Source organism: Perna viridis, chromosome 2, assembly GCF_037379345.1.
Source record: "Perna viridis isolate PV_CMFRI_1.1 ecotype Kerala chromosome 2, ASM3737934v1, whole genome shotgun sequence".
NCBI lineage: Eukaryota > Metazoa > Mollusca > Bivalvia > Mytilida > Mytilidae > Perna > Perna viridis.
The window spans coordinates 26774593-26791795 of NC_142446.1; the positions used below are offsets into that span (position 1 = coordinate 26774593).

General features: G+C 32.4%; 1 protein-coding gene across 1 annotated transcript in view; it reads left to right on the forward strand.

Moving 5' to 3' along the window:
• Positions 1-10826, forward strand: part of LOC148624271 (dihydrolipoyllysine-residue succinyltransferase component of 2-oxoglutarate dehydrogenase complex, mitochondrial-like) — a 32390-nt gene extending 21564 nt beyond the window's left edge. The window contains exons 9-13 of the mRNA XM_088566907.1: positions 1448-1545; positions 3318-3516; positions 4005-4088; positions 8954-9121; positions 10204-10826. Coding sequence (XP_088423033.1) covers positions 1448-1545; positions 3318-3516; positions 4005-4088; positions 8954-9121; positions 10204-10338 — 684 coding nt within the window. The 3' untranslated portion in view covers positions 10339-10826. The remainder of the gene's footprint in view (positions 1-1447; positions 1546-3317; positions 3517-4004; positions 4089-8953; positions 9122-10203) is intronic.
• Positions 10827-17203: the final 6377 nt, after the last annotated feature.

The window sequence follows — 17203 nt, forward strand, 5'->3', positions numbered from 1 at the left end:
AAAATTATTGGACAACTCCTTGTTAGTGTTATTGCTCTTGAAAGGCAAAAATTTAACAAGGTGAGCGATTCAGGCTCTTGTTCTTTATTAAAGCTATATAGTATATAGCTATATAGTAAATAAATATTTAGGACAAAATTAAGTCAGCCTGCTGACTTAATGATTGACTATAATATATACATGAAATTTATTTCTATCCCTCTACCTCTTACCTAATATATGAAGAACAAAGCAAAGCTTCTTGCAAATCATTGTGTATTACCTTTTGATTTTGCCGTTTTTAGCGTCACTGTGTCAGAAAATTTCAGGCAGAGACAATTCTAGCTAATATAGTTATTTTCTTTATAACCCCACTTCATGAGTGGGTGGTACAAATGTATGTTGGAATGGCCTTGTCCATCCAATTATTTATTGGAATTATTTCAGCTCCCAATGGATGGATTAATTTCAAGTAGCTTCATATAGATTGGGCATTTTAGTTGCTCTCCGCCATCAACTTTCTGTTATTGCGGACTTTTCCATTTTCACTATATTGAATGTTGGGAAAATTTTTGTTACAAAAATTCCCTGCTGCCAATAAATGAATTGATTACAAATTTGGTGTGTGGCTTCATATTGATGGGGTATATGTTGTAAGCAATTTTGGTTGCTGTGTGATAACAACTTCTGTACCAATGGGGGTATGCACACGCAATTTCATGTTATGACTTAATTTTTAATGTGCATCGGTGATTGCCCCATAATGAAATGGGTATTAATTGATATTTCATTACTCTTAACTTTTGACACAGTTTTGATTTTATAGTATTATTGCGTAAGGTTTTCCCTATTGGCTTAGTTATTGGTCTGTGGCTAACCATATTTCTAGCCAAGGACCAATAACTCAGCCAGTATAGGAAACCATACACAATTATGCCTTTATTGACTAACTAGTCAAATACACTAGGCCAATAAGGATTTTAATCAGTCTAATATGACGTATTGGACGGGTAAAAGCTGTATTGGACGGCTATATCCCATATTGGCACACTTTTGTGTTTTGTATTGTATTGGCAGTTTTGATCATATTTAGGCCAATATTCCAACGTTAGTCAATAATACCCATTATTATTTTGATGGCTTCTTGGTCTGGAAACCATATAACCTCTACCACAACAGAAAGGAGGATATATTGATTTAAAAAAAAAATTGAGATTGTATATTTACATGGTGTGTGATGGTGGGTGGTGTTGCCAGAATTTACAATGTCAGAGTACTTCCTAGAAAGCTAAGCCAGTATATAATAATTTAAAGAAAAGATCAATACAGGACCTCAAACCAAGATTCTATCAGGAAAAAAAAATTATGTGAATTGGTAAATCAGTTAAGGAGGTTTATGTATTGGATTTCTAGTGGCTTTAATTTTATAAAATTATATATATATCCTTTTTTTTTTTTTAACCTATAGGTGAAGATGACAAGAATAAGGCAGAAAACATCACAGAGGTTAAAAGCGGCTCAAAATGAATGTGCTATGCTAACCACATTTAATGAAATAGATATGAGGTTCGTAGATCAGATTGGCTCGTGACGTCACTAAGTCGGTTTGGTATTGATACAAGCATTGCAAATAATATGTAAACAAATAATATTCCGTAAAATTTCTACGATCATGTTTATCTAATCACCGAAACATGTTGTCTTGTCAAACTTATGATTACTTCAATGATAAAAGAGAAATATTCTTAAAGTTTTTTTATGCAGCACGAACATTCCTCAGAAGTAGCCGTTAGATTTTCCTCAGACATACTGTAGTCTTCTATAGCTGCAAATCTTGTTGTTCGTCAAAGTTGTCTGACATTTGCTTCCATGTTGTGCCTTAATCTTTTCTTCTGTATATTTTGGGTTGAAATTATAGGGGGGAAAGCCCCAAAGTTGCGATTTTAACGGACATCATGATCATTTACCTATTTACTTTCACTTTACAAACCGACTTTGTGACATCATTGCTCTACCGATCACGGTGGCGCCCATAGGCGTAGGAAATTCAAATTCCCTATTTATAAATCTTGATTCATTAGTTAAGAAAAGGAATTTTTGTTGTTTCAATTTAATTTTCATGAACATTTAACAGATTAGTTTCGATATTTATGACCTGCACAATAACATGGTCTTTTCCTTTAAAGGCTTGATAGATATGATTACAGCAATAGATTACCGTATATACTTGCCTACAAGTCAGATTTTTTAGTGTAAATTTTTAACTGCTGGGAAAGGTTTCGACTTATCGAATTGATCTAGCTAAACTAAAATTTTCAGCTTGAAAATGTCAAAAGCTTGATAATTGACATGAGTGTGACACCAACATTGAACAGCCACACCGGTGCCATTTACCTCAATATTATTAATTTTAAATGTCAGTTTTAGGTAACCTGTTTTCATCTTCTACCTTCTACAGCTAAAATGATGCAGTAAAAGAATATTTGCTGTTTAGTCTTTATTTTTGCCACAATACTGGCCTTTTATGATTTTATTCTTATTTCCACTCACCCATTTTGTATATTGATTTTTATGTGTGTACACTCATATAGCCAAAAACCCGAAGGTGTAATAGAAACATGACCCAATAAAGTACTATAATTTGTAAAAAAAGTATTCAATATTTTCGTTATGTATGAAAATTCTTCTATGATTTTCTTTTACCTCAAGGTAAAATTTCTTTACTTAATGAAGTATCTTAAAAAATGAGTTGTTTGATTATCTTTAACTTTCAGTTTTGTTCTTTGTTGTTTTCTATATTTGTGATTTTAATATGGGTTATTGGTTATACTAAAATTAGAATGAATGAAAAAATGGCTGTATAAAAACAATTCACATGGCTTGTCAAGAGCTTAATTACTTACTACTATAAAAACAACTCCAGTCTGGCTTGTAATTATTTATTTCAACAATTAATGCTATGAAAACAAGCAGGTATACTCATTCTATAAGGAGTATTAGCGATGCAGCTGTCAGAAATTAGTCCAACTTATAAGTGGATCAAGGCTAGGTTCCAGAAATTTTGGACTGAAAAGGGGGGGGGGTCTGACTTATAGGCAGATCGACTTATACTTGAGTATATATGTTACTTTACTTTTTAAGGGCACTGTTAAGTTACACCAAGTCTCTGTTATGATATTATAATTATGATAACTCAACAGTAACAGTTTTATTGAAGATATTCTTGTACACACCTTTCAATTGAATGCCCTTTATTCTTATTACTAGTTTGTAAGGGGCAAATAAAGTGAAATAATAATATATATAATAATATTTGATTTTGTCTTGCTTTTTTTTAGTAATGTGATAGAAATGAGAAATCAATATAAAGAAGCCTTTCAAAAGAAATACGGACTTAAATTGGGCTTTATGTCAGCCTTTGTGAAAGCAGCAGCTTATGCTTTGACTGATCAACCTGCAGTGAATGCTGTGATAGATGAATCAGAAATTTTATATAGAGACTACATTGATATTTCTGTAGCAGTTTCCACTCCTAAGGTACACTGGTCATCCTGTGTGGATTATGGTTGATATATCATAAGTCAGAACTATAATTCAACAATGGCAATGGAATTTTTGGCTCTATTTGTGATACTGTGAACTATATCAATATGTTGGTAACTTCCTTAGAGATGTTCCATTGGGAACAAATTTGATACTAACAATTTTATCACTTCTGGTTTGTATAACATGAATCATAAACAAGTACTTCATTTTAAGGTAAGACTTTTATCATATTCTCTTCAAATTATTTGAATTAGGAATACTCAAAAAATGTTCTTTTAACCAAAACACAAAAGGAACAGATATCTCTGGCTAGTGTTAACACTAGCATATTTAACATTTTGATGGAGTTGATCTGGATATCACATCCTTTTAAATTTTAAACAGGTTTACTTACTAAATCATAGCTACCAGTACAATATATTGTGAGTAATTTGTTAAAATAAACAACATTTCTTAAGGACTTCTACTTCTGGTTCCAGGGCTTAGTTGTACCAGTGATAAGAAATGTAGGAAGTATGAATTATGCAGATATAGAAAGAGCTATAGCAGAATTAGGTGAAAAGGTAGTTGAAACATGTATACATTACTGCAATACAACACTAATATTGTGAATGTTTGGCTTTTGTAAGCATTGCTGTCACTTTTTAGCTCTCCTGGCTGAAGGGCATGTGAGCTATTGTCATCACTTGGTGTCTGTCGTCTTTGTTAACAATTTTCCTCCTCGATCACCACTTGACCAATTGTAACCAAACATGGTATGAATGTTCCTTAGGATGTTCTACATAGAACTGATGTGGGGATATTTTGATCAGTTGAAAAACATGGCTGCCATTATAAAAATTGAACATAGGGGTCAGACAGAAGTTTTTCGCATATCTCCAATACCATTAGGTTTAGCCAAATTCTGACATCTGATGAATGTGTTCAGCATGATGCAATCTGTCTCTGGTCAAGTTTACATTTTAATCTGTTAAGCCATGTTGGAGTTTTTGCCCTTTTTAGACGTTTTTTCCCTATTTTTGATGTTTTATCTTTCAAAAAAATTTCTCCTTTTAAACTACTACACCAATCAGAACCAAACTTGGTATGAGTGTTTCTTAGGTCATTCTGCATAGAACTGATGTGGGAATTTTTGATTCATGGGAAAAAATGGCTGCTGTTACTAAAAATAGAACATGGCGGTCAGACAGAATTTTTCACATGTATCTAAAAAACCATTATGTTTGGCCTAATTCTGACTCAGTTAAAGTGTACAGCATGGTGAGATCTATCTGTGGTCAAATTTTCTTTGTAATCTGTTAGGCCATGTAAGAGTTATTGCCTTCGTTTTTTTAACTCGGGGTCAGACAGCAGTTTTTTGCATATATCTCCAAAACCATTAGGTGTAACCAAATTCTGATGTGGTAAAAGTGTTCACCATGATGAGATCTATCTGTAATGTAATTATGGTGAAAATCTGTTGACCCATGTTGGGGTTATTACCCTTTTTGGATGTTTTTTGCTGTTTTTGATGCTATGACTTTCATAAATCTTCTCAGATACTACTGCATAAAATTCAATGAAAGTTGGTGTTACAGTATCCTGCACAAAGTGACCTTTTGGACTTTGGATCAGTGAAGAAACATGGCTTCCATTACTAAAAATAGTATATAGTGGTCAAAATGCTTTTTTTTTTTTGGCTTTTTTTTCCCTCTACCACAGAAGAATAATGAAAATGAAGCTAACCTAAAGATAAACATGATATTCTGAGTTTACATGCAGTATTGAATTTATTTTTTAGGCAGCCATTTTCAAATGATGAAAATTTTGGATAGCTGTGGTTTAACTTCATTTTATGTTCTTTTTCAGCAAGTCTATACTGGGCTAATGCCCCCTCAGACCTGGTTGAGTAACAGGGCATAGGGGGACCCCTGCCCAGATTTATTCCAGAGGTTCTAAAAAAATTGAAGGCATTTTCAACATTTTACAGTACCTTAGGTACTCTTTTCAGCATTCTTCAGTATATGCTTATTTTCAGCAATCTTTTGTCAAACATGGTAACAAAGCACGATACCTTTACTTACATAGTTAATAGGGTATGGTTTGTTAGGTGAGTGAATCAGGCTCTTTGAGAGCCTCTCGTTTATATTTTTCCCCTGTTTTAAATGTTATTTCTTTCAAAAATATCGTCTCTGAAAATATTTGAACAATCAGAACCAAACTTGGTGGGAATGTTCCTTAGTGTGTTCTACATAAAACTGATGTGTTTTTGGTTTTTTTTGTTTGTCGAAAAACATGGCTGTCATTACTAAAAATAGAACATAGGGGACAGACAGATGTTTTTTTTTGCATATATCTCCAAAACCACTAGGTTTAGCCAAATTCATATATTAGAATTATTGCCAATTTTATCTCAATTTTCTAACTGTATTTTAACCAACAAATTGAAGCTTTCATCACCTGTTTGGTCATGAATGTACTAAAAATAAATTACTTCCATCTACTTACATATAAACCCATTATGGTAAAACAAAACTGTATCAGACTTATTTAGGATTCAGGGGATTTTCTTAGGGAATGAAATTTTATTTAATTGTTGAAATTGCTTGCATTCCCAATATTAATTGCCACAAAAACATGACTGTAAACAGATAAAATTTCATGATGTGATAAATTTCCCTATTTTCATAGTGGATAGAAAAGCACAAAAAATAACACTGATTTTGTTCCTTGCTTAAAATCATTCCCAACCCTTTATCTTGGGGGAAATTTTGCTGTTCTTTTTCAACACATAGGGAATTATTTTTTACAGGGGACAGAAAAGCGTCATATGCCGATCCTGAACTGAAAACCAATACCGACTTGTCGAAAAAACATTTCCCAGAAGTGAATAAATTACCGGGCCAAGAAATCACATCTTGAAGATCATTTCACTGGCTACTTTACCTGGTTTTAAAAAAATAATGCCTGACAATTTGGAATTTATCTTCCCTTTGGGAATAATATTTTTCAATATTTTGGGGAAATTTTTCCCAGGGAAACATCTGATATTTGGCTGCAATAGAAGGGTAACAAAATCGCTGAATAGTTACTGCGATTTTTAATACTACAAGGGTAATAATTGATTTGAAACTGCGAAATTGATACCTGGGAATATGTTCACTAGACAGAATCCATGAAAATCAATACATTTACCGTACCTTTTGACTTTTTCACTTTTTGTGAGATAATCAATAGAACTTATATGGGTGGCTCACCAAATTTTAAAAAATCTTCTCCTCTGAAACTACTGGACTGACAGGTTTTAAACTTGGCATGATTGTTCCTTAGGGTGTTCTGCACAAATTGAGCGTTGGGATTTGATCCATGAAAAAACATGGCCGCTGTTACCAAAAATAGAACATAGGGGTCAGATTGCAGTTCTTTGCAAATAACTCAAAAACCGTTGCCTTTAGCAAATTTCTGGCCGGGTAAAAATTTTCAAATTGATTGGTCAACTGATGTAGGAGTTATGGCCCCTGAAACAGTTTTTTTTTTTTTTGGCATTTTTCACATGTGCAACTTTGAAAATCTTCTCAAAATCCATCGCACAGAATTCAATGAAAGTTGGCATTTATGTTCCTTAGGGTCTCCCACACAAAATAATTGTTGGGATTGTTGATTCACGAAAAAACATTGCCGCCATTACTATAAATAGAACATAGGGGTCAGGTGGCAGTTTTTTGTAAATAACTCAAAAACCGTTGCCTTTAGCAAATTTCTGGCGTGGGTAAAATTGTTCAGCATCATGAGACAGACCTATGCCAAAATTTTCAAAATGGTTGGTCCACTGATGTAGGAGTTACGGCCCCTGAAACAATTTTTTTTTGTATTTTCGCATGTGCAACTTTGAAAATCTTCTTCTCAAAATCCATTGCACAGAATTCAATGAAAGTTGGCATATATGTTCCTTACGGTATCCCACACAAATTGACAGTTGGGATTGTTGATGCATGAAAAAATGGCCGCCATTACTAAAAATAGAACATAGGGGTCTGATGGCAGTTTTTTGTGAGTAACTCAAAAAGTGTTGCCTTTACCAAATTTCTAGCATGGGTAAAATTGTTAAGCATCATGAGAAGGACCTATGCCGAATTTTTCAAAACCATTCATTGACTAATGTAGGAGTTATGACCACTGAAACAGTATTTTTGTTGTTTTTTTTCACATGTACAACTTTGAAAATCTTCTTCTCTAAAACCATTTAAGATCATTGAATGAAAATAAGCATAATAGTTCTTAAGTGTATTGTGCTCAAAATAACTGTTGTGATTTTTAATCCGTGAATAGATATGGCTGCCTATACTAAAAATGGAACTTAGTGGTCATAAGACTGGTTTTTGAAAAAAAATTCAAAAATTGTTGTCTTTAGCAAAATTCTGGTTCAGGTCATGAAAATGCTATGAAAAGCATTTCCTGCCTTTGACAATTTAGTTGATTTAACTTAGCCTGTCTCATTCCTCAAGTTTTTCAAATAAGCAAATAGTTAACCAGGTGAGTAATTCAGGCTCTCTTGAGCCTCTAGTTTAGCTTACCTGGATGAAGGCCATGTGAGCTATTGCCATCACTTGGCATCCGTTGTTCTTCTTCGTTAACAATTTTTCAAAACTCTTTGGCTCTGACACTACTTGATCAATTGGAACCAAACTTGGTATGAATGTTCCTTATGGTATCCTGCATTGAACTGATGTGAGGATTTTTGATCCATTGAAAAACATGGCCGCCTTTACTAAAAATAGAACATGGACAGTAGTTTTTCACATATATCTCCGAAATTGTTAGGTTCAGCCAAATTCTGACAGGTGTAAAATTGTTTAGCATGATAAAATCTATCAGTGGTCAAATTTTCTTTTTTAATCCATTTAGTCATGTTGGAGTTACTGCCCTATTTTCACATTTTTTTGCTATTTTTAATGTTATTTCTTTCAAAAATCTTCTCCTCTGACACTACTTGACTAGTTGGTATGAATGGTTCTTGAGGTATCCTGCATAGAATTGATGTGGGGATGCATGTGTTTGATATGTCAAAAAACATGGCTGCTGTTACTAGAAATAGAATGTAGGGGTCAGACAGTATTTCTCATATATCTCCAAAACGGTTAGGTTTAGCCAAATTCTTTTCATTGCTGAAATGATCCTTATTATAAAGTCTACAAAAGTTTTCAGGGATGAAAGTTGCCAGATGACTCCTTGTAAAGAGTTATTGTCCCTGAAAGGTGAAAAATGTCAGCAGTATCTTGAAAACTCTGATAGATAGAAACTTCCAATTAGTGAAATGATCCTTATAAGTCCTACCAAAGTCTTCCTGAGTCAAAATTGTTAGACAACTTCTTGTTAAATTTATTGCCCTTGAAATGCCAAATTCAACTGGAGATGCTACTTTGAAATTACAATTTCAATTGCTTTTTAGGCTCGAACAGGTAGTTTAGCAATAGAAGATATGGATGGAGGAACATTTACAATCAGTAATGGTGGTGTATTTGGATCTCTGTTTGGTACACCTATTATAAACCCACCACAATCAGCCATTCTTGGGATGCATGCTATAAACGATAAACCTGTAGCTATTAAAGGGAAGGTGAGGCAATATAAATTTCCTATGGTCATAGTCAGAATTGCATTGTTGATCACAAAATATTTTTAAAATGACAAACTTTTCCTATGAATTTGTATTTCATGCAAGTATGAGGAAAAGCTTTACCGATGCTTGGAACGATTTTGTTTTTACTGGTGCGTTTTAATGTACAGTCAAACCTGTCATAGCAACAACCTGTATTTAGTGGTAAAATGTCTTAGCAACCACCTGTATTTAGTAATCACATGTCATAGCAACCACCTGTATTTAGTAAAAACATGTCTTACCAACCACCTGTATTTGGTAATAAGCTATCTTAGCAACCACCGTTATTTAGTAATAACCTGTATAACCAACCACTTGTATTTAGTAAACACATGTCATAGCAACCACCTGTATTTAGTAATAACCTATCTTAGTAACCACCTGTATTTAGTAATAACCTATCTTAGCAACCACCTATATTTAGTAACACCCGTCTTAGCAACCACTTGTATTTAGTAGTAATAACCTGTCGTAGCTACCGCATGTATTTAGTAATTACCTGTCTTAGCAACCACCGGTATTTAGTAATACCCGCCATAGCAACCACCTGTATTTAGTATTTAGTAGTAATAACCTGTCATAGCAACCACCTGTATTTAGTATTTAGTGGTAATAAGCAGTCTTAGCAACCACCTGTATTTAATAATAACCTGTCTTAGCCACCACCTGTATATAGTAATACTCGTCTTAGCAAGCACCTGTATTTAATAATGACCTGTCTTAGCCACCACCTGTATTTTGTAATAACCTGTCATAAGAAGATTGTGATTTAAATACTCTTTGTACTGTATTCCTTATGAAATTAACCTGTATCTGCAGCACACCTGTCTTGTGTGAATATGATTTTGCACTCCATTTGAAGGTCACTTAAGAGACAGATTTGACTTTGCTATCCAAATTAAAGTAATGTATTTCAGCAGTCTTGATCCTCTTACTTGAAACCACAAATTTTTTTTCTAAAAAATACAATTGAATTATACTTTTGTATGAATGTCCCTACTACCATTCCTTGATTTACCATGATATAATTTTTATTTTAGGTAGAAATACGCCCTATAATGGTAGTGGCATTGACTTATGATCATCGTCTTATTGATGGTAGAGAAGCAGTGACATTCTTAAAGAAAATCAAATCAGCTGTTGAAGACCCCAGAGTTTTATTGTTAGACTTGTAGCATACATTGATTTATCTAAAATCTTTTAAAAAAATTAATTTATTAAATTATTTACATAGATCTTAACGAGCTTGTAATGTCAATCGCCAAAATATGCTGTACTCACACTAGACATTTTGTTCTTACCTAACTTTTGTTACTTAAAAATCTCAAGTAACAGATTATCACATTTTTTTTAAAGAAACTCTAGAAGGTGCTGGGGTATTGTATTATAATAAGGATGGGGTTCAAAAGAAAGAAAAAAAAGAAGAAACCGAATTAGATAAAATGCCTTGACCAAATATGTTACCTATCATAAAATATATAGTGAACTTGTTATATTGTCTTAGTTTTTGATATAAAATTTTAAACCCTGTTGTTGTTATATTTGTTCCAGGATTGTACTCTATTGTGTAATGAAAAATAACTGATAACAAATAACAGTAATGGGCAATCTAACATGTTCAAATGACTTATACTTAACAATAAATATGTTGTGATAATGTAAACATTCTGTGTTGTTGACTTTCAAAAACATATATTCATCAAGCCCTTTGTAACACTGTACAGTTTTGGTAAGGACAGTCAATTTTGGTAATCAAATTTTTATTTCAATGTCAAGTCAATGATATTTATAACAAATTCGAAATTTCATAATTCAGTGGCTCCTTTATTGATTAACACTACATCTGTGGTACATTTATGGTGGATAATACCTTTTAGAAGGAGCAATCTTTTGTGTCATCTTGCAAAATAATATGGACATATATATTTTCAATTAACTACTAGTGCTATGATGTAAAAATATGTTCAAAATATTTTCAACAATTTTTTACATAAAAATTGGTATGGTAAAAATTACAAACATGTTTATATCTCCCCTTTGGAAGAATTTCTCCCAATTATCTCCCTTTGGAAAGGGCTTTTTAGCTCACCTGGCCTTTGACCAGGTGAGCTATTACCATCACTTGGCGTCAGTCGTCGTCATTAACAATTTTTCAAAACTCTTCTCTGAAACTATTTGACCAATTGGAACCAAACTTGGTATGAATCTTCCTTGTGGTATCCTGCATAGAACTGGTTTAGGGATTTTTGATCCATCGAAAAACATGGCAGCCATTACTAAAAGTAGAACATAGGGGTCAGACAGTAGTTTTTTGCATATATCTCCAAAACGGTTAGGTTAAGCCAAATTTTGACGGGATAAAAGTGTTCAGCATGACGAGATCTATCTGCGGTCAAATTTTCATTTTAATCTATTAAGCCATGTTGGAGTTATTGCCCTTTTTCAACATTTTTTTTCTATTTTTATGTTATTTCTTTCAAAAATCATCTCCTCTGACACTACTTGACCAGTTGGAACCAAACTTGGTATGAATGTTCCTTGGGGTATCCTGCATAGAACTGGCGTGGGGATTTTTGATCCATCGAAAAACATGACCGCCATTACCAAAAATAGAACATAGGGGTCAGACAGTAGTTTTTCGCATATACCTCCAAAACGGTTAGGTTTAGCCAAATTCTGGCAGGGTTAAAAGTGTTCAGCATGATGAGATATATCTGTGGTCAAATTTTCATTTTAATCTGTTCAGCCATGTTGGAGTTATTGCACTTTTTTTGATATTTTTAATGTTATTTCTTTCAAAAATCTCCTCTGACACTATTTTACCAATTGAAACAAAACTTGAGTGTAAGTGTTCCTTGGGGTATACTGCATAGAATTGAAGTGGGGTTTTTTTATCGGTAGAAAAACATGGCTACTGTGACTAAAAATAGAACATAGGGGTCACACAGTAGTTTTTCGCATATATCTCCAAAACTGTTAGGTTTAGCCAACTTCTTTCAATTGCTGGGATGATCCTTATATTTAGGACTACAAAAGTCTTCAGGCATAATTTTTTTTTACAGTTTTCAGCCTACGTCTTGAAAACTGATAGATTTAGACTTTCATTTACTGAAATGATCCATATGATAAGTCCTATCAAAAGTTTTCTCGAGTCAAAATTGTTGGACAACTTCTTGTTTAATTGATTGCCCTTGAAAGGCAAAATTGAACCAGTTGAGCGATTCAGGCTCTTGTTATAGTTCATATTTGTAATTTTTACCTTTTTCAGTTTTTTATTTAAAAAAAATCTTTGAAACTATTTTGAACATATTTTTACATTATTTAAGATATATATATATCTATATATATATATAGAGAGAGAGAGAGAAAAATTCAGTGATCCTCAATTTTGTTTTTGAAATATGGAAGAATATTAGTTAATTGTTCTTTATATAAATATATAAGAATCTTGTCTACCGGTTTTTTAGTAGTACGCATATTAGAGAACAATCCTACAAAATCCATATAGAATGTTAAAAATCATTTAAAAGGCTCAATTATTTCAAAATTATGTTAAGGGACCTATGTTTTACATTTTGGCATTCTCTGTGCATATCGTATCTGGAGGAATAAGTAAGAAAACACTCCAATTGCCAGAAAAAAGAAGAAGAAACATTTATGTTTTCTGAATTAAGACAATTAAATGTACCATAAAAAGACAAAAGATACTGCCATCACTTTGGAACTCGTCTTTTTTTAACTTTCCTTAAAAAGCTATACTCAGGAACCACTTAGCTTGTGTTCAGTGCATTTCCCCGGCATTAAGGCTCTCTGGAGCCTCTTTTTTTTTTTAGTTAATTTTAGGAAAAGTATTTATTATGAAAGATACAAATTTGTTTCCTTCGTAGGTCGAAAATTTCAATTGTGTCAAAATGATGGGAAGACTCCTTAATTGAGTTCTTGACCTTGAAAAACATGATACTTAACCTATCTTATACAGGTAAAAGAACCATATAACTTAAACAGTCCTCCTTGTTTTGGGTTTTGGTCTCTGTTGGATATTTTTACACACCCCACACATGAAGTTGCGAGGAATTATGAGGATAATTGTAATGAGAACGGATCAGTTATTTTTTTTACAGTTAAGTATAATAAAATACAGGTTAAGTGTAATTTTCAGTAAAACCCAAAATAAAGTTTTTGAGTTTTGAACATTTTGCATCACCCATTTAATCACCATTACGTGGCAGGTATCACCTAATGTTTTATTAATGCTCTATTTTTTGGAGTAATTGCACATTTTTCATCTTTTTAATAGAGTTACCTGTAGTGAACTTCGGATAGTTTTTTATTCTTGTTTCACTGCTACGTGTAATATTTAGCGAATAAAAAGGATATTTAATGGTCTCAAACAAATGATACACTTTTGGATCAAAGGCTTTTTAAACTTCGTGATTTGATCTTTTTTAAGACTACAAGGATTAATATTTACATGTTTTTTAATCTGAAAACTCGACTATTGATTCACTATTAGTGTTGCTTAGTGAGCTGTTGTAGCCGCTCAATTTTGGTGAACACATTTCGACCTGTATCTCTAGCAATACTCAAGCTTCTGATAAGTTGACTTAAACGATACACCTTTTTTCTGAAAATACAGTAGTAACCCCCATGTACCATTCCTAATCATCAACTCAACTCGTATCATTTTCAGGTAACCTTATACCTCCAAATTACCAAATCAATTAGTTGCCAAAAAAATCACTGATGGATTTTTGTATTTTTAGCCAATTATATACGACTGCAAAATTTTGAGGTTGTATAATGGTATTGCACTATCACCATTGTCGTCCGTAGACGCTTCCGCATCCACACAATTACTTGGGTATAACTGTATAGATCTTGAAATGAGGGTGATAACAAAATTACCGGACGCTAATCTGATCCATTATCAAGTTCAGTCCAAATCTGGCAAAATAGATATTGCACCACCGGAGCAGCTCGTACCGCAATGGCCCCGACTTGGTACAGGCATTTCAAACGAAATGGTGGGTTAAATATAGGTTTTACAGCGCACTGAACCTCCCTCTTTTATTGTTGCGTGGTGTTTAAATAGCATTTGCATGCTATTGCGTCATAATCAGTAAATCGGCGGTCACATCACCACAAAGAACAATTTACAACAAAAAACAATCATTACTCCTTATTTTAGAAGGAAACGGAGTATTTTTCAACCAAGGACTGATATCTAAGGACGAATAGACCCTTTGAGACGCATTTCCTCGTACCCCTGATTCAGGAGTCTGTTACGCAGATATTTATGGCGTTCAAGGAAATCGGAGTAGTTAGTACTTGCTCGATCGTAGCGAATCAATTATGAAATATGAACACCATATGTTGGAGATGAAGGTAAAGTGCTGCACAGTTAAGGAAAATTTATAATATTAAAAATGAAATCTCTTTTATCATAATTTTAGTGCTGAGATGACACTGTTGTCTTGTTTATCTCGAGCTCTGGTAATGTATTGAAGGTAACGATTTACCGAAAGGTTTGTTAATGGACAATATATCTGTTAAAGGATTTCGCATCTTTTATATTTATATTCTTTACGAAATTCTGAAATTCAATCTCGTATGAATATAAAAACAAATCGGCAAGGAGAGGAGCGCAGTTAGTGCCCACTTGAATGCCAACTTGTTGAAAAATAGCTCCACCAAATTTGACAAATATGTTATCAATGAGGAAATCAAGCATCTTCGCAAACCTGCTTTTCTGTGTAGCACACTTCTGTACCTACAAATACTAGTAAATGGAAACTGCGCATTGTTAATTTACATGTTGAATATGTGCAGTTCCTTTTTATGGAGAAATTTCAGGATTTCAATACTTCAGCCATTTTGTCAGTGATTTGTGACTTGCTTTTTTTTTAATATGGTATAGGGACTATGGAATAGGAGTAACGGTGCATCTGACATACAAACACATACTAATCATGACAGTTCGAGTGTTTTCAGTAAAATCATATTCATTACGAATAAAACATTCATATGGTAAAACAGAGTTTAATTAGGATTCTGGAACAGGGTTATGTTGTTTCAAGATTGAAGTCATCACTATACAGAAGTTTTAAGGTCGTCATCACGAACTCGTGGATCGTTACGGTGTATCCATCTACACCATTAAAACTGATATGTTCTACGTGTCATGGTTTTCTTTTCCTCTTTCGTCTACCCTGGATTTGACTTTTTATGAGCAACTCGGCGGTGTTTCTAGAAAAGCAGAGGACGCTTACGCTACCGGTGCACCCAGCTTTTAGTGGAGTCCGAGTTGCTCATTTACGTCTGTTAATTTGTATGCATTATTTTGGTTATTTTATGTTCTTTGTTATGTGTGTCTATTTTCAATGCTGGGTCTTTGGATTACATTCTTTAGATTTCCGCTAGAATCTTGGTTCCATTGATTACTTTTTATCAGCAATTTTAAATAGCATTAAAAGTTGATCCATTCAAGACAATAAAGCCATCATCTCGGAACTTCCGATGTATAATTATGTCGTGCTTGTTTGGGAACTTTTACAATAAAATTAGTAAGTTCATACGCTCATATATCGCATATTTCAGGGCTAGGGACTGCCCCATTGCACATCTTATAGATGAAATAAGAGTATGGCAAGCCAAAGTGGACAAAAATCAATATTTTGTAATATTAGAAAATGAATTTTTAATATTACAGAATCATTCTTTTTAATATTAGAAAAGATTTCTTAATATTAGAAATTTATTTTGTAATATTAAAAATTCATTTTCTAATATTACAAATTCCTGATTTAATAATATTATAAAACATCACACATTTTGTAATATTACAAATTGAATTTGTAATATAAGAAAATCACTTTGCAATATTTGCAAAAATGATTTTCTAATATTAAAAATACTAACTGAATACGACCAATCCATTTTCTAATATTAGAAAATCAATTTCTAATATTAAAAAGTCGGTTTTTTTTTAATATTAGAAATTCAATCGATTTTTTTAATATTAAAAAATTGTTTTGTGATATTAGAAATCTAATTTGCAACATTAGAAATCTAATTTGTAATATTAGAAAATGAATTTGCATCGTTGAAAAATCACTCATATTAGAATATTAGAAAACATGCTTTTTGATATTACAAAATCATTTTTTTTTAATATTAGAAAAGATTTTTTAATATTAGAAATTCATTTTTTAATATTAAAAATTCATTTTCTAATATTACAAATTCCTGATTTGGTAACATTGCAAAACATCACACATTTTGTAATATTACAAATTGAATTTGTAATATTAGAAAATCACTTTGCAATATTGCAAAATCAGTCACATTTTTTAATATTACAAAATGATTTTCTAATATTAAAAAATCGTAATTGAATACAACAAATGCATTTTCTAATATTAGAAAATCAATTTCTAACATTAAAAAAATCGTTTTTTAATATAAGAAATTCAATTGAATTTTTAATATTAAAAAATGATTTTTTTTTTTTAATATTAAAAAAATGTTTTGTGATATAAGAAATCTAATTTGTAATATTAGAAAATTAATTTGTAATATTAAAAAATCATTTTTAATATTAGAAAAAACTCATTTTTGTCCACTTTGGCCTGCCATATAAGAGTGAGCAAATTTGAATTTATTGGTATCAAGAATTAATTCTTGTATTAGAAGTAAGTTCTATTAGCTCGAAAGTGGAATAACTTGGTCCTTTTTTTTATTTCCAAATGGACATTTTCGGCTGCCTTATTTAGTTCAATACATGACTGAACATGTTTGTGTACATACTTGTATATCATAAGTACATTGGAGATTTGTAGCCATTCAGAAACTAAAAATTCTGAGCTGTTGCGTACATAATTTTCTATGCGTTTTCCTTAAAAAAACTTCCGTCTTTCTTTTCTTATTCGGATTTTTTTAATGGGTGTTAAATCTGAACGTCGTTGTAATAGTCCTAATAGTGGATTTTGATTTTGATATTAATTTAGTTGCTCATTATAAAATCATGAATTTTGCGACTAT